Source organism: Salmo trutta, chromosome 2 (assembly GCF_901001165.1).
Source record: "Salmo trutta chromosome 2, fSalTru1.1, whole genome shotgun sequence".
Taxonomy (NCBI): Eukaryota; Metazoa; Chordata; class Actinopteri; order Salmoniformes; family Salmonidae; genus Salmo; species Salmo trutta.
In genome coordinates, this window is record NC_042958.1 from 60,880,586 (window position 1) to 60,906,279 (window position 25,694).

General features: G+C 42.2%; 2 protein-coding genes across 5 annotated transcripts in view; both read right to left on the reverse strand.

The window, feature by feature from the left end:
* Positions 1-1,375: 1,375 nt before the first annotated feature.
* LOC115159720 (adhesion G protein-coupled receptor E2-like) lies at positions 1,376-10,604 on the reverse strand. 3 transcript variants are annotated; one of them, XM_029709738.1, is made up of 11 exons: positions 10,494-10,604; positions 10,185-10,274; positions 5,061-5,192; positions 4,629-4,766; positions 4,394-4,437; positions 4,159-4,272; positions 3,869-4,028; positions 3,586-3,708; positions 3,117-3,271; positions 2,506-2,667; positions 1,376-2,347 (listed from the first exon to the last, which is right to left on the reverse strand). In XM_029709738.1, the coding sequence occupies exons 1-11, from the start codon at positions 10,522-10,524 to the stop codon at positions 2,198-2,200; spliced, it is 1,299 nt and encodes a 432-aa protein (XP_029565598.1). In that variant the 5' UTR covers positions 10,525-10,604; the 3' UTR covers positions 1,376-2,197. The 3 variants fall into 3 exon arrangements, 2 of the variants coding, with proteins under 2 accessions (XP_029565598.1, XP_029565590.1); XM_029709730.1 differs by having other exon boundaries at positions 4,394-4,527; XR_003868946.1 differs by having other exon boundaries at positions 2,231-2,347; positions 2,506-2,630; positions 4,394-4,527.
* A 3,245-nt stretch (positions 10,605-13,849) lies between these two features.
* The window catches only part of wdr90 (WD repeat domain 90), a 48,846-nt gene continuing 37,001 nt past the window's right edge, over positions 13,850-25,694 (reverse strand). For both annotated transcript variants that reach the window (XM_029709765.1, XM_029709755.1), the window contains exons 26-42: positions 25,601-25,641; positions 25,315-25,446; positions 24,894-25,070; positions 24,081-24,163; positions 23,872-23,974; positions 21,622-21,743; positions 21,221-21,377; positions 20,884-21,074; positions 20,354-20,522; positions 20,051-20,174; positions 18,068-18,239; positions 17,823-17,945; positions 17,076-17,250; positions 16,727-16,857; positions 16,359-16,502; positions 14,853-15,057; positions 13,850-14,533 (exon numbers count right to left, since the gene is read on the reverse strand). In XM_029709765.1, coding sequence (XP_029565625.1) covers positions 14,376-14,533; positions 14,853-15,057; positions 16,359-16,502; positions 16,727-16,857; positions 17,076-17,250; positions 17,823-17,945; positions 18,068-18,239; positions 20,051-20,174; positions 20,354-20,522; positions 20,884-21,074; positions 21,221-21,377; positions 21,622-21,743; positions 23,872-23,974; positions 24,081-24,163; positions 24,894-25,070; positions 25,315-25,446; positions 25,601-25,641 — 2,407 coding nt within the window. In that variant the 3' untranslated portion in view covers positions 13,850-14,375. The remainder of the gene's footprint in view (positions 14,534-14,852; positions 15,058-16,358; positions 16,503-16,726; positions 16,858-17,075; positions 17,251-17,822; positions 17,946-18,067; positions 18,240-20,050; positions 20,175-20,353; positions 20,523-20,883; positions 21,075-21,220; positions 21,378-21,621; positions 21,744-23,871; positions 23,975-24,080; positions 24,164-24,893; positions 25,071-25,314; positions 25,447-25,600; positions 25,642-25,694) is intronic.

Below are 25,694 nucleotides of genomic sequence, written 5' to 3' on the forward strand. Positions count from 1 at the left end.
TAAGAACAAGTTATCCCTTTGTCATTATGGGGGAATGTGTGTAGATGGGTGAGAAACCCCCCCATGCTTGGATCCCATGCTTTCTTGATAATACAAACCTGCTGTCCGAACCAAGGCTTTAGTTATTAAGCTACTCAGTGAGCTCACACCTGGAAGAAAGCACAGGGTTCAAGTGCAAGACGTTTTCTGAGTTGACGTGTGATCAACTATTGCATGTTCTCACACACTCTCTGTTAATATTTATCATTTGATCTATTCTTGTGTTCCCTCCCTTTCGCAATCATACTTTTCATTTGTGACGATATGTACAGTATTGCATTTAACAGCAGAACGCATAACTACAGCTAATCAGTTGCTCTATCAACATTAGGGGAACGGAGATAAAAGGTTAAAAGTCACATAACAAAAATAACTTATACACATGAGCTTTTGAGTATAAACCCAATTACAAAATCGGAAACCATAAGCTTAAAAAGGTCCAGCAGTCATATATTTCCCAAAGAAAATAGCTTTTGAGTGACTAAAACATCACCCATAATAACCCCCCCACCCAGATTCAAATGCTCAGAATTGACCTTCTCTCTTATCTCCAACTATCTGTAAGGCTGAAGGACCTGAGTGGGTGGGGAGCTCACCTTGATTGACGGCAACTTGGATGCAATGTTGCAGCGAGATCATCTCAAGCAAATGTGCTGATACAGGAAGCTCAACTCAAATAAGATTCCAATCCGATCCTGTCATACATCACATCATGGGTTCACAAATGATTTGTCCATCCAACTGTTTGGTTTTTGTAACCGCATCGATATAGACAACATCCTGTCTCAGTTCATGTTGGGCAATTTCATTTGAAACTGGTCAGGAAAAAGCCTTGGTTGACTTCATCAATTACATTTGTTGACTGCCAGACCATGTACATAAACCATGCCTTGCCATGATGTCAATCATTTTGTATACATCGTTTGGCATGTCTCTTCTATTGCAGTTCATAGCCGCACTGACATGACAACGGAGTCGGAGTTCCAAACAGAATTTCTTCCCCAATGCTGGCCAGTAACTAGCTAACACCAGATACGGATGAAAGTGAAACCCTAGAAGTATATTTGCCATAGATAAATAGGGGAAACCTTTAACACCCTGCTGTCAAATTTTGGCACCAGTAGTCTAGCTAGCTAGGTTAAACCACGTCCCTCTGCGAACACGTCTTCTGCAATGATGGTTACAAGGCAGTACTTATTTAAATAAGGTATGAGAATAAGACGTTACTATTGGTGTATTAAAATGAGCGGCTGAATGTGATGTTTCACCGATCCCCAATAAGCAAATAGTATCTGGATTGCTGAATTCAAGATTTTGACATAGAGGAGGAAGCAAGTCACTTTATGATCTAACTTTATCAATGTACCAGCGACAGTCATTTGTCATACTCTGATAGGGTTTAATCCAAGTCATCCAATTTGATGATAAACATGATTTTGACTGTTCAGGTCCTTTTAAAGATGCTTTTCATTCTCTGACATTCTAACCAAAACAGAAACTCAACCTGGACCGTCTGTTCCTCACCTACCAGTTTCAGGAAAGCCAGGTTTTAGGAAGCTGCAGCTGATGGACTTGATGAGCTTTCCTACTTGGAAAGCCTGAAATATTGAAGAGGTTTGCTGTTTAACTCATGTTTTGTTCTCCTCGTTTCATGTTTTCATGAAATCTGCCTGATGCACTTGAACAGGTCTCCAGGTCGCCGATCATAGGCCACATAACAGTGTGTATGTAATGTAGGTATGCATGTGCAGTTTGTCCCTTCTACGTGTACAGTATACACAGTGAGCGTAAAGGTGTGTGTTCAGTCTTTCATGAACAAACATGTACATCCTTCCTTTGATTACAACAGAGCTTCTATTTAAACTTGTACAATAATACTGTATGGTAAGCTCGTCTCCAATTGAACAGAGGAAAAGTAAATTGACATTGATGGGAATTGAGAACAATCAATAATCTCTAATATCTAAATACATATATTTCATGAAATCATTTTTCATCAATTGACTGAGGTTGAAACTGAAACTTCATATTTACATTTTCTAACAGTTCATTCACAGTCTAAACAGTTATTTTACAATAAATTGACATAGGGTGGGATTATATACAAAACACAGGAAAGAGAGATTTTAGAAATCCCCGCCGTCTAAATTGAGGTGCTTTAGAGTTTAAAATGCTGTTCTGGTCGGCTCCCTCCATTGCGCTTTTTGCTGATAAAGCGACACCACAGGGTCATGAGCAGGGATAGGACCGCACAAGCCAGCGCCACGGAAGCGCCCACCCACATCACCAACGGCAACTGTCCGTATTTCTGTCAATGTCAATGCGGAATAAAAATAATCAAATACAGACCATACTACTGCCCCAAGGAAGGTCTGCTCGGGGTGTGAGTTTGAAGGCAAAAAGACCTTCTCACAGATATAAGACCCTTTTCCCTCTTAGCAGTTCTACTGTGTTGTTGTGTATCACCTTATTCTCTTGGATTCCCCTGAGCAGGGCAAAGCTGCTGAGATGGGTGCAGGAGCACACAGTTTGGGTGGAGTTGGACATCACTGAGGTGCAGCCCTGGATTGACCACGCCCCCTCACCATCCTCTGACCAATAAACACAGGTGGTATTCACATCACTGGACTGGAGCACAGAGGAGATGAGACTCATATCATTTTATGAACAGCTAGGGTCTACAGCGTGCATATCTGTTAAACTTTTTTTTAATGTCTAATAAAACCTGTTTTAAAGGGATAGTTCACTTTATTTTGAATTGAAATCCAGAATAATCTGGCTAGCATTTTTTTATCCATTAGTGGTGCATTCAAAAGCATGTGGACGTAGACCACACCGAGCTCTTTCCCCATGATTTTGAACACACCGCTAATGGACACAATCCATTTCCACTAGCATTGCTACATTCCCCAAAAATTGTAGCTAGGAGATTCTGGACATTGCTAAATAACCAGCTATAAAAATGTAAAAAACTGTTTGGAGTAAACAATCACAGTCTAGGGAAGTCAAAGATAAGCGAAAGAAGTGAACTATCACTGTAACTGCCAGTCAGCCTTTTAGAGAAACACAATTGTTACCTTCAAGTGATTGAAGGTGAGAATGATAGGTTCAGACAGGTTTGTTGTGTTGGGGTTGCTAACAGATACAGTCACCACTCTGGAGGAGAGCTGCTCAGAGCTGTTGGTCAAAGTCTGCAGACTCTTGTAGCTAAGCAAAATGGCAAACCCAAATCCTGCAAACAACATAACACAAAACCAATCCACTTAAAACATACAGAAACACAAACAATATAAAACAAAACCAATTCACAAATCATCAAGTATACAAACCCATCAACCTAAAATAAAACACACATGGGTACACAAAATATGCCCTATTTACAGTATAATAAGCCCTGCACAAAACACAAAAGCCTCCACACAAATTCTACAAGATATAAAATAAAGAAACGTATAGAAATGTCAGTAAATATTTGTCATTCAGAAACTCCCAATTACTTAGTTTTTTTAAGAAGGCTAATGCCACTGCAGCTGAGTGGGACTGTACCTGGGTAATTCGTGTCATCTCCGATCGCCGTCTCCCAGGTGGTGTCAAGTTGGATGTTTTCATTGGTCAGTCTGACTGGTCCTCGGGGTGGTGTCCTGTCCCTCCTCACCACAACTTCTACCTCTGTTTTTTAACATAGGGACAAAAATGTATACTGAGTAGAAATCACCATTATTGAAAGAACAAGTCGTCACTTAGTGGTCAATGTGTTCTGTGTAAGGTTAAGTTGTGGTACAGGTGAGGTTAAAGTGATCACTAAATGTGTTTTCAGTATAAGTGTTACCTGTATGGCTTGTATTTATCCTGCTCACATTTTCTCTCAGCTGTGGAGCAATCAGTCTGATAGAGTTTTCTACTGTCCTCAGTAGTGTAGTCACTTTACCGCTGTTACCACCTTGACTATTGGACTGGAGTTGAAGAACATCAGTGACATTGGCCAGTACCTTTAGAAAAGACAGACAACAGAGACATGATGTAACGTGCGAGTGTGTGCGTGCGTGCGTGCGTGTGCATGCTTGTGTGTGCATGTGCGTGTGTGTGTGTGTGTGTGTGTAGCTCAGGGAGGCAACATACTGTCAAAAGCGCCTCTCCAGTCATTTCTGTAGCTCCAGCCAACCCAGAGGAGTTACTCAACACCAAACAGTTGTTTCTCAAGAGAGACAAGAGGCTGTCAAAACCTGGTAGAGTCTGAGAGAGACAGAAAGTACACAGAAAGAGAGAGAAGGATTAAATGAGAAGAATATGGTGAATAATCAAGATGAAGAGAAGTACTTGAGAAAATAATAATTTAAAAAGAGGAAGAATTTACCTGTTCAGGTGTACTCTGAGTTGCATAAGGGTCACAATTCAGCTCTAAAGGAAAACCATGAATGCAGATGACCTCAGTTTGTAAAATACAACCCAATGTATCAGGCCGGTCATCGTGATTGTGAAACTGGTAGGCTGGGTGGAGGTTTCAACAGATGGCCTCAAGATCAGTGGTCACAAGCGAAGACAATTGAGGTCAGCAGAAAATGAAAAGGTAGAACAAGCATTTCTCTCACCTTGACACTTAGTTTGGTTGTTGCCGTAGGTAGTGAATCCAGGGGTACAATGACACCTGTAGCTGCCCTCCAGATTGAAGCAGCTTCCATTCTCGCCACAGGGGTATTTGTTCCCAGCCCCTATACACTCATTTACGTCTGTGAGTGTGAGTGAGAGAGAGAGAGAGAGAGAGAGAGAGAGAGAGAAAGGAAGTGGGGGAATAAGAAAGACGATGACAACATGGATGTGTCGGACACTGACCTGACAGAGTGATACTAAAGACACAATATCCGAAACACAATGTGGATAAGACGTTTCAAATAATTCCGGTCAATGCATTTATTATTTTTGCGGTACTGTTAGGTAGTCACAGTAAAGTGACTACCTCACCGGTACCACAACTTACCCTTACACAGAACACATTGACCCAAGGAGAATGGTGTTTCTCTCACCTACACACTTAGAACGTATGTTGCCATCCTGATGGAATCCCTGGAGACAACTGCACCAGTAGCTTCCCTTCATGTTGTGACAGGTTCCCCACGCCCCACAAATATGTCTGTCCTCACCACACTCATCAATGTCTGATAGTAAAAAAAAATGGTGGGGAGAGAGATGATGATGAAAGTGTATGTGATGAAAATGGGAGAGTACCAAAAAAATACAACATTGCAATTGTCTGTATATACAGTGCTTTGGGAAGTATTCAGACCCCTTGACCCCCCCCCCCCCCAAAAAAAATACATTACAGCCTTATTCTAAAATAGATTAAATTAAATCTACACACAGTACCCTATAATGACAAAGTGGAAAAAACAAAACAGAAATACCTTATTTGCATAAGTATTCAGACCCTTTGCTATGAGACTCAAAATTGAGCTCAGGGGCATCCTGTTTCCATTGATCGACCTTGAGATGTTTCTACAACTTGATTGGAGTCCACCTGTGGTAAATCCAATTGATTGGACATGATTTGGAAAGGCACACACCATTCTATATAAGGTCCCGCAGTTGACGGTGCATGTCAGAGCAAAAACCAAGCCATGAGGGCAAAGGAATTGTCCGTAGAGCTCCGAGACAGGATTGTGTTGAGGCACAGATCTAGGGGAAGGGTACCAAAAAATGTCTGCACCATTGAAGGTCCCCAAGAACACAGTGGCCTCCATCATTCTTAAATGGAAGAAGTTTGGAACCACCAAGACTCTTATTAGAGCTGGCTGCCCTGCTAAACTGAACAATCATGGGAGAAGGGCCTTGGTCAGGGAGGTAACTAAGAACCCGATGGTCACTCTGACAGAGATCCAGAGTTCCTCTGTGGCGATGGGAGAAACTTCCAGAAGGACAACCATCTCTGCAGCATTCCACCAATCAGGCCTTTATGGTAGAGTGGCCAGGCGGAAGCCACTCCTCAGTAAAATCAAATGGTTGTTTTATGCAATAGAATAGGTTTCTATTAATACTTTCTCATGTGACTGTGTGAACTGAGAGGAGCCTCTGATGCTTAAACGCTGACAATTTATTTATGAATGGTTTGGTGATAAAAATCAATCATAGAATGAGTTGGTGTTTGTACCAGGGAGAGATGGCTCGGAAATGGATAATAATAATAATGAGAGGAACCTTTTCTTAAGGGTCAAACTCTGGTTTCTATACAATAAGACCAGTCTTCACAGTAAATGCTATCTGGCTGGGGAATACTCCTTTCTCATATATCAAGTCTCACCTTTTGACCCATTCCACACATCTGTTGTTTGTCATGTAGACTAAGAGGGTGTATCTTTGCTATAAAATATATTTGTATGTCAGAGCTCTCGGCACATCACTCAAGAGTGTTGGGTCTCCTCATTATTGATTAGAATTTCCACTACAGTGGGGATGTTTCAGCGGCAGGGACTGGGAGACCAGTCAAGATGAACAGAGCAAAGTACAGAGAGATCCTTGATAAAAATCTGCTCCAGAGCGCTCAGGACCTCAGACTGGGGCGAAGGTTCACCTTCCAACAGGACAACGACCCTAAGCACACAGCCAAGACAACGCAGGAGTGGCTTCGGGACAAGTCTCCAAATGTGCTTGAGTGGCCCAGCCAGAGTCCGGACTTGAACCCGATCGAACATCTCTGGAGAAACCTCAAAATAACAGTGGAGCGACGTTCCCCATCCAACCTGACAGAGCTTGAGAGGATGTTTTTTTTATATATAAATTTGCTAAAAAAATATACATATATTTTTTGCTTTGTAATTATTGTGTATTGGGTGTAGATTGAGGGGGAAAACTATTTAATTTGCTAATTAATTGAAAATGAAATACATCTTATTTACTTAAGTATTTACACCTGAGTCAATACTTTGTAGAATCCCCTTTGGCAGCGATTACAGCTGTAAGTCTTCTGGGTAAGTCTAAGAAATTTCCACACCAGGATTGAGCAACATTTGTCCATTATTCTTTTCAAACTTCTTCAAGCTCTGTCAAATTGGTTGTTGATCATTGCTAGACAACCATTTTCAGGTCTTGCCATTTAAAGTAGATTTAAGTCAAAACTGTCTCGGCCACTTAGGAACATTCACCGTCATCTTGGTAAACAACTCCAGTGTAGATTTGGCCTTGTGTTTTAGGTTATTGTCCTGCTGAAAGGTTAATTAATTTCCCAGTGTCTGGTGGAAAGCAGACAACCAGGTTTCCCCCAGGATTTGACTTAGCCTAGTTCCATTCAGTTGATTTTTTACCCTGAAAACTCCTCAGTCCTTAATGATTACAAGCATACCCATAACATGATGCAGCCACCACTATGCTTGAAAATATGGAGAGCGGTACTCAGTAATGTGTTGTATCGGATTTACCCCAAACATAACACTTTGTATTCAGGACCAAATGTATTTGCTTTGCCACATTTTTTGCAGTATTACTTGCCTTGAATTATTTTTTATTCCGTACAGGCTTCCTTCTTTTCACTCTGTCAATTAGGTTAGTATTGTGGAGTAAATAAAATGTTGTTGATCCATCCTCAGATCACAGCCATTAAACTGTAACTGTTTTAAAGTCACCATTGGCCTCATGGTGAAATCCCTGAGCGGTTTCCTTCCTCTCTGGCAACAGAGTTAGGAATGATGCCTGTATCTTTGTAGTGACTGGGTATATTGATACAATATTGAAAGTGTAATTAATAACTTCACCATGCTAAAAGCGATATTCAATGTCAGCTTTTTTTATTTGTACCCATCTACCAATAGGTGGCCTTCTTTGTGAGGCATTGGAAAATCTCCCTGGACATTGTGGTTGAATCTGTTTGAATTCACTGCTCAACTGAGGGACCTTACAGATAATTGAATGTGTGGGGTACAGAGATGAGGTAGTCATTAAAACATCATGTTAAACACTATTATTACACAGAGTCAGTCCATGCAAATGATTATGTGACTTGTTAAGCACATTTAGGATTGCCAATACAAAGGGGTTGAATACTTACTGATTTAAGACATTTCAGCTTTCATTTTTATTAATTTGTAAAACTTTGACATTATGGGGTATTGTCTGTAGGCCAGTGACAAAAAAAAATCTAAATTGAATCCATTTTAAAATCCGGCTGTAACAACAAAATGTGTAAAACGTAAAGGGGTGTGAATACTTTTCGTAAAGCAGAGGATGTTATTAAATATTCCTGGTCAGTAACAGAATGATTACAATGGATATTTAGGAATAGTTGATTAAGACCGAACTCCTTCATCCAATGAGGATATGACTCACCAACTAAGCACTAATGAAATAGATAGATTTGTTATATTCCTGAGGTTTCTTATATGTCTTAGATATAGGACAGATAGTCCGAAAATAAAATCATAAGGTTTTCAACTGTCTGTTTTGCCAAAGGCTTAGACTTTTAGAGGTTAACAAGTAATACAATAAAAATCTTTAAAAAGTTAGGCTCAAAATTATTGACACCCCTATTTTCAGTACCTTTCAATACCTCACCTTGTGAGGAAAGTGGCATTTTAGAGATCTTAGACCATTCCTCCATACAGAATCCTTCCAGATACTTGATATATCTTAACTGCTCTTATGGACTGCCTTCTTCAATTTAAACCACAAGTTTTCAATGGGATACACATTTTTATTTTGTGGACAATTAACAAATTCTTTGTGGATTTTGATTTGTGCTTGGGGTTATTGTTTTGCTGGAAAATCCACTTATGGCCAAGTTTCAGCCTCCTGGCAGAGGCAAGCAGGTTTTTGGCCAAAAAATTAACAAGGGCTCTAGGACCAGCGGAAGCAAAATAGCCCCATAACATCAAAGATCCACCACCATATTTTATAGTAGGTGAAAGGGGTTCTTTTCTGCTAATGCATTGTCATTTCCACACCAAAATCACCACTGTAGTGCAAGTCCACTGATCCTTGAGGCCCTTGTTAAGGTCAATGGCATCATGAACTTTACCCAGTACCAAGTAATTTAACCAAAAAACGTGTTGCCTCTGTCAGGAGGCTGAAACTTGCCCATAAGTGGATCTTCCACCAAGACAATAAACCCCAAGCACACATCAAAATCCACAAAGAAATGTCTAATTGGCCAAAAAAATATATTTTTTGGAATAGCCATCTCAGTCTCTGGACTTGAAACCCATTGAAAATCTGTGGTTTCAATTGAAGAGGACAGTCCATAAGAGCAGACACATGATATCAAGGACCTAGAAGGATTCTGTACGTAGGAATGGTCTAAGATCCCTCCCAATCTGTTCCCCAACTCCAAACATTTTAGAAAAAGGCTCAGTGCCATTATCCTTGCAAGGGGAGGTATTGAAAACAGGTGTGTCAATTTTTACCCCTACCTTTGAGGGAAAAAATAGAATTACTTGTTTAACAAAATCTCCTTCTCTGAGCAATTGTATTAGTATAAAATCCTAGAATTTCCCAGCATTTCTGAGCATACGATATAGCGCAGTATTTATTTTTTGCTAAATCTTTATCAAGGGTGTCAATAATTTCAGACCCTAATGTATGCTACAACATTATCATTATTTTAAAACTGACAGTGGTAGCTTTTAATTATCCCGTTTTATCCATATTAGTGGTAAGGAATTAAAGCTATTATTAGTTATTATTAATAACATCAGAGTCAATCTTAATAACACAGCATTGACCTGTACATCCATCTGCGGAAGTGAAATAAGTGATCCTAGATTCAAACCCAGGATGACACCGACAGTGGTAACTACCAAGGGTGTTGAAGCAAGTAGAATGGTTCCCACAGACGGAGGGATCTTCCACACACTCATCTGTATCTACATAACACCAAATAAGTATTTGAGGTTAGGACAGATCTTAGGTATTAGTCAGTTAGTTGGTTGGCTTGAAATGAGTGAGAATAGAGAACAGTTTCGGCTAATGAACAGTGAATGCATTCTTTAAGACACCATCATTCTCACTCTAACCTCTTGGTAAGTCTGAATTCTAAACTTCTTATCCTAGATGTGAACCTGTAAAAGGCAACAGATGGAGATGAAAGAAACAATACCCTGCTGTCTACACTTGCCATTAAAACACAGTGATCTTTTTCATCACCAGGGTAAATCAGTGGATCTTACCATAACAGCCACTTCCAATCATAGTAATCTTATACCCTGTTTGACAGAGTGGAGGATAAATCCCTTCCAAAGGTAGGGCCAGGTAGAGACCTGTAGGGAAAAAAAGAGAAATATCAGACATAAACAAATGATGCCTTTATATACATGCAAGCAAATCCTTTAGACCAGTGCAGTCATGCCATTGGGAAGTGTCAACTTACAAACAAATAGTCTCTCAATCTATGAGTCGCCCTCATCTTTATTTCAGGCAACTAAAACCTCCTACAGTTGAAAGGCCCTCCAGTACCATGGAGAAATGAGCTAACTCACCAAGAATCCAGAAGCATAAATTCACTCCCATTACAAAGGCAGTTTGTTTTGACGATTAACTGTGCGTGCCGTGTAACTGACAGAGTAGTACTTCAACACGGTCACATTATTCTCTCTCTGCAAATGTCTCCCTTTGATCACTTTTCTCAACACCGTCATCTGAAGAGATTTCATCTTGAAGTAGAAAAGGGAAGTCACTATAGCAGTTCTTCTCATCATCATCATCATCATCATCATCTACACCTCCTCATTTACTCTATCAGTGATGGGGAAAGAGATAATGGGTAAAAAAAATCCAGTCAAAGATATCACAAACATTAAGAGCTTTAGCGTGTCACCGGGCTTAAGGAATACAAAATCAGCCACTTTAAAATATGCATTCTTCTCTCTCATTTTTTTCCTAAATAAAACAAAAAAACAACTTGCAAAACTATGCATCATCCCAAACCTTGTTGTGTAATCAGAATGACACATCCAATAAACAAAAACAGAATTTCTCAGTACTGGCTAAATGCACGTCACACTAGATAGCGAGCGATAATGCAGCTTCCGGTACATAGCTGTCTAAATACTTGCAATTCAATGCCTCTCCGCCCCCTCAGCTCAACCAAAGTCACAATTTCATTTGATGACATAACATTACAATCTAAGCTTGAGGCCCTCAATCTCACACAAATTATCAATGAACCCACCAGGTACAACCCCAAATCCGTAAACACGGGCACCCTTATAGATATCATCCTAACCAACTTGCCCTCCAAATACACCTCTGCTGTCTTCAACCAAGATCTCAGCGATCACTACCTCATTGCCTTCATCTGTAACGGGTCTGCGGTCAAACGACCACCCCTCATCACTGTCAAATGCTCCCTAAAACACTTCTGTGAGCAGGCCTTTCTAATCGACCTGGCCCAGGTATCCTGGAAGGATACCTCATCCCGTCAGTAGAGGATGCCTGGTTATTCTTTAAAAGTGCATTCCTTACCATCTTAAATAAGCATGCCCCATTCAAATATTCAATATTTTTTTAACCAGGAACAGATATAGCCCTTGGTTCTGTCCAGACCTGACTGCCCTTGACCAGCACAAAAACATCCTGTGGCGTTCTGCATTAGTATTGAATAGCCCCCGTGATATGCAACTTTTCAGGGAAGTTAAGAACAAATATACACAGGCAGTTAGCTTTCCTAAGGCTAGCTTTTTCAAGCAGAAATTTGCATCCTGTAGCACAAACTCAAAAAAGTTCTGGGACACTGTAAAGTTCATGGAGAATAAGAGCCCCTCCTCCCAGCTGCCCACTGCACTGAGGCTAGGAAACAATGTCACCACCGATAAGTCAACTATAACTGAGAATTTCAATAAGCATTTTTCTACGGCTGGCCATGCTTTCCACCTGGCTACCCCTACCCTGATCAACAGCAACTCACCCAAATCCAGATAGCTGATGTTCTGAAAGAGCGGCAAAATCTGGGCCCCTACAAATCAGCCGGGCTAGACAATCTGGACCCTCTCTTTGTAAAATTATCTGCCGAAATTGTTGCAACCCCTATTACTAGCCTGTTCAACATCTCGTATCGTCTGAGATTCCCATAGATTTGGGGGGGGGGGGGGACACTCTAGACCCAAACTGCTACAGAACTATATCTATCCTACCCTACCCTGTCTTTCTAAGGTCTTCGAAAGCCAAGTTAACAGATTACCGACCACTTCGAATCCCACCGTACCTTCTCCGCTATGCAATCTGGATTCAGAGCTGGTCGTGGGTGCACCTCAGCCACGCTCAAGGTCCTAAACGATATCATAACCGCCATCGATAAGGGACATTACTGTGCAGCCGTATTCATCGACCTGGCCAAGGCTTTCGACAATGTCAATCACCACATTCTTATTAGCAGACTCAACAGCCTTTGTTTCTCAAACGATTGCCTCGCCTGGTTCACCAACTACTTCTCTGATAGAGTTCAGTGTGTCAAATCGGATGGCCTGTTGTCCGGACCTCTGGGGGTGCCACAGGGTTCAATTTTCAGGCCGACTCTTTTCTCTGTATATATCAACGATGTCGCTCTTGCTGCTGGTGATTCTCTGATCCATCTCTACGCAGATGACACCATTCTGTATACCTCTGGCCCTTCTTTGGACACTGTGTTAACTAACCTCCAGACGAGCTTCAATGCCATATAACTCTCCTTCCGTGGCCTCCAACTGCTCTTAAATGCAAGTAAAACTAAATGCATGATCTTCAACCAATCGCTGCCCGCACCTGCCCGCCCGTCCAGCATCACTACTCTGGACGGTTCTGACTTAGAATATGTGGACAACTACAAATACCTAGGTGTCTGGTTAGACTGTAAACTGTCCTTCCAGACTCACATTAAGCATCTCCAATCCAAAATTAAATCTAGAATCGGCTTCCTATTTCGCAACAAAGCATCCTTCACTCATGCTTCCAAACATACCCTCGTAAAACTGACCATCCTACCGATCCTCGACTTTGTCGATGTCATTTACAAAATAGCCTCCAACACTATACTCAACAAATTGGATGCAGTCTATCACAGTGCCATCCGTTTTGTCACCAAAGCCCCATATACTACCCACCACTGCGACCTGTATGCTCTTGTTGGCTGGCCCTCGATTCATACTCGTCGCCAAACCCACTGGCTCCAGATCATCTACAAGTCTATGCTTGGTAAAGCCCCTCCTTATCTCAGCTCACTGGTCACCATAGTAGCACCCACCTGCAGCACGCGCTCCAGCAGGTATATCTCACTGGTCACCCCTAAAGCCAATTCTTCCTTTGGCCGCCAGTTCTCTGCTGCCAATGACTGGAACGAACTGCAAAAATCACAGAAGCCTCTTACCTCCCTCACTAGCTTTAAGCACCAGCTGTCAGAGCAGCTCACAGATCACTGCACATAGCCCATCTGTAAATAGCCCATCCAACTACCCCATCCCCAAACTGTATTTATCTTGCTCCTTTGCACACCAGTATCTCTACTTGCACATTCATCTTCTGCACATCTACCATTCCAGTGTTTTATTGCTATATTGTAATTACTTCACCACCATGGCCTATTTATTGCCTTATCGCCTTTATCCAACCTCATTTGCACATGCTGTATATAGACTTTTTCTACTGTATTATTGACTGTATGTTTGTTTATTCCATGTGTTACTCTGTGTTGATGTATGTGTCGAACTGCTTTGCTTTATCTTGGCCAGGTCGCAGTTGCAAATGAGAACTTGTTCTCAACTAGCCTACCTGGTTAAATAAAGGTGAAATTAAAATTTGTGGAAATATACTTACCTTGCAATTGCATCACAAAAAACAATTACATTAATGAGACAATTTAGGGTTTAATTTGAGGTGACAACCTTTATTGAAATTTCTTTGTTGAAATAATATATACAAGTGTGGAACATTGATGGACAAAACATTTTAGTGCATAATTTAGACTGAATGACCGTATTGGCTGATGGACATAGCATATTGTAATTTTAAGAACATAAAATGCAAAACAAAAATCCCTCCCATCAAGTGTAAAACCACTGAACAGACAAGAGGCTCCCATATAAATAAAATATTTTCTTCAAATATAAAAAGTAATTTACAGGACTGATAAAAACCTCAGAATTAAAATGACTAAAGTAAACAAATGATCAATTATTCCATTTCCTTCGTCAGTTGAACCGAGGCACTTGCGTGCGTGAGTATTGAGGACTTTTAACCTACACCCAAACCAAGGGTTGATGCAGACAGGAGAGCAGTCAATCTAGAAATCCATACTAAGTAGGACCAATGGTGAAAGCTTGGGTCTATACAGTAGATCACCCCCTGATTGTCCTTTAATAATATAGTTCAGTCTACTAATGTATAGTGGTCTAAAGGCCCTGCACCTCCCACAGCAGGATCTCATTGTAGGCAACGGTAAAGAGGAGTTTCCCTGAGGGGGAGAATCGACAGGTCTGCAAAGAGTCACTGTGGTGGAGAAAGTCCTGGAACCTACCGCTGGATGATTTGATGAGCTTTAGCACTCGCTCTGAGAGAGAGAGAGAGAGACAAAACACACAGCAGCTTCATGCAACCTATTTACATACACACAGAATGTATCATTGCGCACAGTATTGTGCAGAGACACACGTGCTGGTGATTTGTCAAACTGATGCTGCATTGTAAATTCGAAAATACCAAGCAAGCCTGTGCCAAGCTGGTCTGCTTTTGATGGGGTTTTATTGTAATTTATTTTAATGCTTCAGTCCTTGCTAGCAAACAAAGTGCCTTTTACAACACAAAACACAAGATGCACCAGTCACATTGTAAAACTGAAATGAGAGAGGTAGAAGAGAAGTGACATGCACCTTTTGAGCCCACCGCTATGAGGTGACCCTTGGAGGAGAGGCTGAAGCACATGGCCCAATGGGACAGGGCAATCTTCTTTATGACCCGTTTCTTGGCCAGGCTGTAGAAGGACAGCTCTCTCTCCACTCCATAGCCTGTGTACACCACCAGGCCAGGGTCTATGGGGCTGAAAGCAGCCAGGCTGGGAGGAAGGCTGTCTGACTCCTGATAAAGACAGAAATAAAGAGAGATAGAGAGGACTTTTAAAACACAGAACTGTTCACAGTAAAACTATTCAACGCCCGCAAGGTTTTTGAAGTAAAAAAAAAAAACAGTCATTGACTGATATCACGTCTCATCTTGCACTTCACTTCGGGGCCAATTCAGACTTTTTTTTTACCCGTTTTGATTGAAGCTCTTCTCAGTATTTAGTATTCAGACCTACCCTATGCACAACGAGGTTTGCGGTTGTGGCTCCCTTGCAAGCTCTGAATAAATATAATTCAAACCACAGAAAACACACCCCGTTTCCCACAGTGTAGTACAAAATGCTTTTATTTTTTTTTTATATACTTTTTAAAATGTTATACTTCATTGTGGGAAATGGGGTGGAAATACCTGTCATCTTGATATGCTTTCCAGTTTGCTTCCATGACTGGTTTCACATTAGTCTCCAGCGATCAGAAGGAAAAATCACCTAAAACAATTGCTATTTGTATTTTACAATCCTCTTCTCCAAACGGATTACTAATTTACCTAGCTCTTATCAATAGCTCTTATTAATTTGTAAATTAAATTGCATGGAGAGCAGTGTGTTATTTCTATCATTTTTTTTCTTCTTCCACTTGGAACAAACAGGTTAACTCAAACTTATTCATGATTTCCGTATCTGTAGACACACCTCTGCCACACCTTCAATTTCTGTGATCTACCCCCCCAAAAGAACACCTTGCTGGCACATGCATTTCCCCATGCTTAAAAGGTACAATATGCAGAAATCACGTCACCATTTCCTGGTTGATAAAATTCAAATAGTTTGCCTAATTTCAGTTTACGGTGACAAAAAAATCAGTCATTATGTAGAGAATCATTGTACCAGTTAATCCACTGAAATATATTTTCTATAATCCAAAATATTGTATTTTCATCTGTTTGAAGCTGGTGTACAAAACTGAAATTAAAAGACAAAAAAAACAATACTTAAGAATGGGAAGCATGGAAATTACACACATAGAACAAATCCACCACTTAGACTCGCTTTCAATGAGAATGACAGAGCTATAACTTACTTGTCTATGTGAATTTGGTCGGGTCGCCTACATATTGCAGCTTTAAGTCCAAGTTCAGAACACATAGAGAGAAAAGTGCATAAATAGGGAATGAAGTTACATTTACGCGCCCGCGCATAACTTGGATCTGAATTCCCACCATCCTGAACAAAATCCTCACCTGAAAGTGCTTGTCTAACAGATAGATTTCCATGTTATTCATTTTGTGTGCATGTATGCCTATGAAGAGAGGTTTACCTCAGGATTGGCAGGGGCTGGAAATGTGAGCCAGTCCAGGAGCTCACACTTGTCCTTCATCCAATCAGCTGCCCAAACGCTGACCCGTCTGTCTGCACTGGCAGCCAACCACATCTCGTTTCCTTCAAGCCCAAATTCTTTGTACTGGTGGACAAAATGCATGACGACACAATTCCTTCATGTAGATTCTTAGCAGCTCCTCAAAAACAGTTACACTAGTAACCTCAGAAGACGTCACACAGAAGTATGTTTTAGACATTCTATGTATACTATAGGATCGGGTCCCCCCTTGTATTTATTATAATTTGAAAGGCAAAACTGATCCTAGATCTGCACTCCTACTCCGATGAGTGAATACGGGCCCTGACCTGTTTCTTCACACACTGGATGGTAGTGATGGGTGCCCCCTTGTGGTCGCTGATGATTCGGACGGTAAGCCCGGTTACTGGGCTGCTGACAGCCATCACGCCGTCCCTCCCCGCAGAGAGGATCACCTGACCTGAGGGTCAGAGGTCACATATAGCCTCCGTTATTGGCCATGTGTATCATTATACATCCCAGTGAAATGACATACAAACGGTGTCCCAACAGAAAGAGTGCCATCACATCCTAAACATGAATAGGAAAGCAGAGTCAGCCGTGTCTGACTACCAAATTCAAACACGAGACAACGTCCACTGGTAGCATTGACAGTGACCTTCCTAAACACACACACACCGTTAGCAGAGTACTGGATGGCGGTGACGGCCACAGGGTGTGGGTGCAGCTTGAGCTCCATCTCTGAGGAGGCCAGGCGAAAGATCCTTAGGGTCCCGTCGCTGTACCCCCCCACCACACAGGCAGCCCCTTTAGAGGGACTGACGACCGGGCTCCAGCACGCACTACCACAGCTCTGACAGACAAGACGGGGATGGGGGGGATCAGGGGAGTAGATATTGACAGTCAGACTCCTAGGTTTATAACTGGTGCATGATGAGTTGGAGCGTCTCTCTCTATGTGGAATGTAGCCTTGTAGGTAACATGTCATAGTGGAATTGTTACAGCATGTGATATACAGCCATTTAGCCTGTGTAACGCGGTCGTTGAAAATAATAGCTCTGTTCATGTCATAGTTCTAATTATAACATGCTTCACAACATTTTGTTGTTTCTAAGCGCTTTATAATATTTGCATTGTAATACTTATGGCTGCTGTTACAATGTATTAATGTATATAGGTGTAATAAGGGGTTAAAGCAACAACAAAAATCCCATGACTGAAACTTAAGTGGATCTCAGATCGATTGTCTGCTGGCCCAAGTTATCCTCCCCTTACACTTTGTCCTTTTCGATTAGAAACCAAAAATGATCCATATGAGTGGAGATCCGTCACAGCGACTGAACACTTTAACGTTATAAAGTATTTTCTTGAATCCACACGGCCATCTTAGCCTTAGCGGTTCCTGTAGTTGTCTTGCCGTCTCACCTGGTTGAGCACCTGAAACTGCACCACCAGTTCGTTGCTGGGGGCCGACCACACCCTCACACTGCCGTCCTCCCCACACGTGGCGAAGTGGCTCTCGTCTGGGCTGAAAACCACGTCATTTACCTGACCACCGGGGGGGGGAGCGAGTCATTCAATGTACGGATAGAGGCGTCAACAATGAACGCTCACATAGGCTCCAAAAGTCATAAACGCATGCACACGCTGGCAAAAACCCTGCACTGTACCTTGCTCTTGTGCCCGCTGATGAGGCGGATGCTGGTGTTGTCCACCCAGTTGATGTACCACAGGGTACCCGCAGTGGTGCCCACGATGCCCATGTCCATGACGTCGTCAAAGGCCGCGCTCACCACCGTCCCGTCCAGCATCATCTCCTGCTCCAATAGCACCAGAGCACCTCTGACAGACAGAGGCAAGGACCAATGAGAGTAGACCATTAGATCAGATACGCCAATTCATTGAATAAGAGTGGTTCTCTATATAAAATGTAATAGCCTCAAGATCGCTCTGATGCAATACATGTACACTGAACCAAAGCATAAATGCAAATAAACTGAGTTACAGTTCATACAAGGAAATCAGTAAATTGAAATAAATTAACTAGACCCTAATCTATGGATTTCACATGACTAGGAATACAGATGTGCATCTGTTGGTCACAGATACAGTTCCTTAAAAAAAAGTAGGGCCTTGGATCAGAAAACCAGTCAGTATCTGGTGTGACCACCATTCGCTTCATGCAACGCGACATCTCCTTCGCATAGAGTTGATCAGGCTGTTGATTGTGGCCTGTGGAATATTGTCCAACTCCTCTTCAATGGCTGTGCAAAGTTGCTTGATATTGGCGGAAACTGGAACATGCTCTTGTACATGTCGATCCAGAGCATCCCAAACATGCTCAACGGGTGATATGTCTTGTGACTATGCAGGCCATAGAAGAACTGGGACATTTCAGCTTCCAGGAATTGTGTACAGATCCTTGTGACATGGTGCCGTGCATTATCATACTGAAACATGAAGTGATGGTAGCGGATGAATGGCACAACAACGGGCCTCAGGATCTCGTCACATATCTCTGTGCATTCAAATTGCCATTGATAAAATGCAATTGTGTTGGTTGTTCGTAGCTAATGCCTGCCCATACCATAACCCCAACTCCACCATGGGGCAATCTGTTCACAATGTTGACTTCAGCAAACCACTCGCCAACACGACCCTATAAACACTGTCTGCCATCTGACCGGTACAGTTAAAACTGGGATTCATTTGTGAAGGGCACACTTCTCCAGCGTGCCAGTGCCCATCGAAGGTGAGCATTTGCCCACTTAAGTCGGTCACGACACCAAACTGCAGTCAGGTCAAGACCCTGGTGAGGACAACGAGCACGCAGATGAGCTTCCCTGAGACGGTTTTTGACAGTTTGTGCCGGAATTTTTCTGTTGCACAAACCCACAGACCGGTAGTCTCAGACAATCCGGAAGGAGAAAAAGCCAGATGTGGAGGTCCTGGCCTGGGTTGGTTACACGTGGTCTGCAGTTGTGAGGCCGGTTTGGACGTACTGCCAAATTCTCTAAAATGACGTTGGAGGGTTATGGTAAAGAAATTAACATTAAATTATCTGGCAACAGCTCTGGTGGACATTCCTGCAGTCAGCATGCCAATTGCCCTCTCCCTCAAAACTGGAGACATCTGTGGCATTGTGTTGTGTGACAAAACTGCACGTTTTAAAGTGGCCTTTTATTGTCCCCAGCACAAGGTGGACCGGTGTAATGATAATGCCGTTTAATCAGCTTATTGATATGACACACCTATTTAACAGGATGTTAAACAGGTGTGACTAACAGGGATGTAAACAACACTTTACATGTTGTATGCAGAAATCGCTCCGCCATAAAAGACAAATAAACTAGACGCTTAGAAATAGCGCACCTAGAACAGATCTACCGCTTCTTAGACTTGCTTTCAATGAGAGTGACAGATCGGTAACTACCATTTCTATGTGAATTTGATCAGGTCCCCTCAAAAAGTTACATATTTCAGCTTTAACTAAATACCAAATGTTCAAGGTATATAAAACAACAGGCCACAGAGATGAATGGGATTTAGACATGTCATGAGAAGATACACTATGTAACATAGGAGGATGAGGGAAAAGGTATGTAAGGAGTAGAATGTGTAGGCTGAGAAGGAGTGTGCGGTGAGCAACAGACCTGTCCTCTGTGTTAGAGGCCTCTCCTCCAGGCCTCATGCCCTGTACAGCTGCAACACCCCACAGCCTCAGCCTGCGAGTGTTACTGCCCGTCAACAGACGGTTCCCCCGACACAGCAGCACTCCTAGAAACACACAAACGTACACTAATACTGTACATACGGACTCACAAACCTATTTTGGAGACGGGTTTATTTGCAAGGATTGTGAAATGTGTTTATTTACCAACTTTAGTTGAATGAAGTCTGGATAAGCTTCGGTTAAGAGTGCCTGGTATGAGTAACATTATTAAAATATAACTGACCGATCTCCCCCTGGTCAGCCTCCCAGGTCATAAAGCAACGCTGGGTGTTGCAGTCCCAGGCACACACATGTCCGCTGTTGGTGCCCGTGAAGAGGATGGAGTTGGCGTTGTAGCACAGAGCTGTCAGCTCCACGTCACCCACTTCCTCTGGCACACATACTCTCTGCACCTAGAATTTGAAAAACGTTATTGTCCACACAAAGTGGACATTTTTCTTCAGTCTTTGTTAAAAAAAACAAAAAAAAACGTTGTCCTCGTTATGTGGAAATATGTCTTCCTATGACATACCTGGTGCCGGCCTGATTTTTATCCAAGCAGAGGGGCTCTAGTTAGCTAGACATGCCCAGCCCAAACCAGACAGGAAATGAGCAGTGTTAAACAAAAGAAGGCTGGTATTACGCCGAAACATATTCTCTAGAAAGCAGGCCAAAAGAGCATAGTTTGGGTCGGTACGATACTTTTTTCACACTATCAGGGTTACCTTCTTAGAAATACAATTAATTAGAAATTCATTCTAATTCTATTGTTACCTTGAGCTCCACGTCCATGCCCTGTGTGTGGGTGTTGCAGAAGTAGAGTCCCTGGCTGCCCACACAGGCCAGCTGGCTGGCTGCAGAGGGGCTGAAGGCCACGTCGTGGAGCGGGCCGGACACGCTGACCCTGGACAGCAACTGGTAGGTCCTGGTGCTCCACAGCGCCACCTCCGGGTCGGTGAAGTCCCCTGCAGGTGGGCAGATTCAAATACCTTTAAAAAAACATTTTCTCTCTCTCATCCTTGAGGTAATCATTGATCTGTATGTGACTGGATAAGTGAACGCTATGTAGTGAAACTCTACTCCACTTGTCCTTGAAGGACTTTCCACTGACCCACAGTGAGGAAGAAGAAATCATCCCTGGAGAAGGACAGGGCCTGCACCGCCCCCCGGTGGTAGGAGATGGTATTACTGCAGGTTCCATCGTGAACGTTCCAGATGCAGATCAGGCTCCTGGAGCCACCGCTGCCCCCTGCCGCCGAGGCCACCGTCTGAAAGAGAACAACACACCGTCAGAGACATGCAATGACTCATAAAATCACCTGTCTAGTTAGAAGGGATCAAAGTCACAATTACTTTAAACAGGGTAATTCAGACTTAGCACAACTAGTCACAGAGAGAAACCACATTCAGACAGTGGTTGAGACGCAGAGAATGCATCACCCTTATTGGCACCAGCACAGTCCACCACCTTCATCATCATCGCTCATGCAAGAGAGGAGACTGGAGGCCTACCTGCGCGTCATTGGTAACAGCCAGACAGGAGATCTCCTCAGTGTGGCCCAGCCAGTGTCTCTGGGAGCCAGTGTGTAGGTTCTCCACCACCACCACACAACCACAGGAGTACGCAAACAGACCTGCAAATCAGTCAACACAACTAGGGCTGTGGCGGTCACGAAATCTCGTCAGCCGGTGACTGTCAAGCAAATAACTGTCGGTCTCACGGTAATTGACCGTTAATTAATACAAAACACATCTCCTGGCGTCCACACATTTATTAAAATGTATTTTAGGCTGTCTAATAAAGCCATGTAATATAGCCTACACCTCCACAATAAATCCATGATCTGTTTTAGACAGGTCTAAAGAAGCATGCTATGAAGAAAACGTAGTCCATTTCAGAAGAAAATAATAGCATACTGAGTTGTCCTTAGGTTAGGTCCTGATGTGGCTGTGGGCTACACTAGTTCATTTAGCAGACAAGATTTGCTTATCATTCTGTGGCATTATTTTATAGTATGAAGAATACAATTAATTAATTTATAATTATTATTAATGTAACTTTAGTTGTTCTGTAAACGTTGGGCTATATGTTTTGATTTTTAATACACTGTAAGGCTGCATGATGAGACTAATGATGATTTGAAGAAAGTCGCTTGAAAGGCATGAGCTGTTTTTTGCTCAGGCTGTACACACTCCAATAGTCTCTCACAATTTGACAAGCACTTGATGATGCCTCGATTTTCATAGCGGCATCCCGTTTTGTGGTCGTAATGCACCATTAAAAGAAAACCATGCCTTTTGTGGCCCAGAGTGCTGCTTTGTGCCCTTCTCCCTGAGTGTGCTGTGCAATCCGAAACGTCTCTCACTCACACGGCTCTGTCACGTGATCGGGTCTTTCTCACAGGCTACAAGTGAAGACGGACACATCGGGGACGCAACTGCGCGAGTCATTATCCAATTCTGAGGTGCATATTGAAAACGTTGGATGAACTGTCCACATTTACTTTTCGTCAACCAAGAAGATGAGTAAGCCTAACGAACAGCAAAAGCACTAGCCTATGTCAATCTACTATCCCCACAAAAGTCGACCGATTCTATTCTGTGCGAGAAATAAATATTCCAAACATAGTCTGGGACAGTTGTAGGATGCGATGGATCCCATATTAATACAACCACTAGCATCAAAACCTTTTTATGCAATGTGGCTGACGCAACAGATCAGAACGTTAAACTTAAAATGTTGATAAAGTATTAGGCTATTTCTTCACATTATAAGCGCAGTAATGCGCACATGGTAGTAGACTATAAGCTCGAATGTTCCATTAGCGGAAAACACCATTATCAATAGTGACCGCAAATGTGATTATGCATGTAATGCTTTTATTATAAAGGTGCATTTTTATGGTGAAAATTATCTTCCCTAAACTTGAAACTCACACGCTGCGTATATATGCCAGTTAGGCTCTACACCGCTTGTAAAGCAGATTGATGTGCTTAATTTTAAGAAGTTATTTGGCCACTTCAGTTGTGATACAAACCTTAACGCAATTGCATAGCCTATAGAAATATTGCGCAACATGAGCTGATGGGCTCTCATGAAGTGTTTGATTAGATTTTCGAAGACATTTGCATTGATGTCAGATTGATTAGAGGCACAATAGAGTGCTGAGTTTGGTAGGCTACTAATGACCATGAGCAGCATCAGAGCTTGGAGAAGCCTAATTACCGTGACTAAACGGTCACGTGGAATTTGACTGCCTTCATGACTCGTGACCTCCGGTGTGGCGGTAATGGGCACTGCAACAGTCCTAAACAAAACCACATAACCACCACACAATCAAAGGTGTACACAAACAGACCTGCAATCAGTCAAGTTTCAAGTTTTAATGTCACGATGGACAAGAAACAAAATGCCTTTCTTGCAAGCTCCAAACCCAACAAGGTACTAAAAATAACATAAGGTAGAACAAAAACGCAAGAGAAAAAAAATAAAGACACGAGAAAGTAAGAAGCTATATACAGGAAAGTATACAACTACCACAGCAGTACACAAACAGACCTGCAATCAGTCAACACAACCACATAAGATAAACAAACTGCGATGAAACCGGAAATAAGAAGGAAAGAGACATAAGGGGTCGGGTCATACATGCTTACGACAAGTCTTACAATGCATTATAACTTGCATCATAATATTTTCTGTATTCTATCAGTATATTTTAGACAGACAATGAAATCAGTTGAACAAGCGCAAGGTTTTACCTGTTTCTGGATTCCACACCATGTTGGCCCGCCCATTGCCATTGTAACCAATTACTGCTTTCAGACTCAGGCCCTCTTCGCCCAGTTCGGGAGTTGCAGTACTCTGAGATGGAGACAAGCAGACAGAATGCTTGGAAAGCAAGCCTCAATAATGCAGGCTTCCTTATTTCTCAATGACGGGACCTGAGCTGGCGAGAGGTGCTCTCTACCTGGTCGAGGGAGGAGGTTTTGAAACGTGGGGTGAAGTGCTTGTAGCAGTGGGGACGCACTGGCTTCTCCACCTCCAAAAAATCTGTATAACATACAAAAAAGTAAGAAAAGGTTAAAGACATGCTCCGGAATATTGGCAACTACTAAGTATTTTTTAAACCTCCCGCTTTGGGCTGGATATGTTAATGTGTAGAAGCTATGCTGTGCCATTTTCTAATCCTGATTGTCTGGGCCTGTCTTCCCAGTGGGTGGAACTGGCTACCAAGCGGATGGGCTCATGCCCTCCCAAGCCCACCCATTGCTGCGCCCCTGTCCAGTCAAGTGAAATCCATAGATTGTTTAAATACATTCATTATGTCCAGACTGATTTCCTTTATGAACTGTAACTCAGTAAAATCTTTGAAATTGTTGCGTTTATATTTTTGTTCAGTATGTACACATGTACAGTACCAGTCAAAAGTTTGGACACACCTACTCAATCAAGGGTTTTTCTTTATTTTGACTCTTTTCTACATTGTATAATAATAGTGAAGACTTCAAAACTATGAAATAACACATGGAATCATGTAGTGTGCAAAGCTGTCATCAAGGCAGAAGAAGAATCTCAAATATAAAAATATATTTTTTAAACATTTTTTGGTTACTACAAGATTTCATGTGTTATTTAATAGTTTGTCTACACTTTTATTCTACAATGTAGAAAATAGTACAAATAAAGAAAAACCCTTGAATGAGTAGGTGTCCAATCTTTTGACTGGTACTGCATGCATCATGATTATCTTTGCCACTGAATTTATAAATAAATAATTTACCTTTGTCCGCTGCTCTCTTCAGACTAGACTTCAGGGTTGATGAGTCTCCGCCTGCCACCATCTCAGTGATTTTGAGAAAGGAGCCAGATGCAGGGCGATGGGAGGGGCCTGCCAGGGGGGCAGCGCGGGGAAGAACCTCGTCAATGTCCTCCTCACACAGAGACAGGTGGCTCAGAGCTTAAAAAGGAAAGAGGAGAAGGGCAAAGTGGGGGAGAACATGATACTTTAGGTCGGTTGCAAAACAATACCTAGCTCCTTCTCTTTCTGTGTTTGCAGGAAGTCATAAGCAAAATGGTGGAAACCCAATGGTTTTTTGCACACTTTTCCAGGGGTTGGTGCTAGGGGTAATTTTTCAAGTAAGGGTGAGAGATAAAAATGTTTTATAAAAAAAGTAGATGAAAAAGGGAGCAGCGATTCTCACCTTGTCCAATCCTGTCTATGGAGCTGATGTCCAAACAGGGCGGGGGTGAGGAGGGAAGGGGCGCTGTCCGTCGAGGCATTCCGTTGGATAGCAGCCTACCGTTGACCTCTGACTCTGAATGACCTTTAAGGGCTACAGTAGAACCACCAAATTCTGATTATCTATTGACAGCCAGAACTAGAAGACTTACTTCTGTACATGGTATTCTATTTACTGGCAACCTTTTAAATTATGGTGTGAATGACATAGAAAGAAATGATGATTCATCATCTGTTTTTGTATTTACCTGGTTTATGAGGGGAAACAGAGGCTGCCTTTGGTGGTGAACTGCGAGAGAAAAATGAAAACTGATAAATTACACACAGATGCATGAATACAAC

Excerpts from the sequence above, each read along its gene's own strand:
- LOC115159720 (XM_029709730.1), bottom strand. The coding sequence starts at position 10,524 with ATGGGAGTGAATTTATGCTTCTGGATTCTTG. Across the intron at positions 3,709-3,868 it reads GATAAATACAAGCCATACAG|AGGTAGAAGTTGTGGTGAGG; the intron begins GTAACACTTATA and ends GTTAAAAAACAG. Across the intron at positions 2,348-2,505 it reads GGGGAATCCAAGAGAATAAG|AAATACGGACAGTTGCCGTT; the intron begins GTGATACACAAC and ends TGACATTGACAG.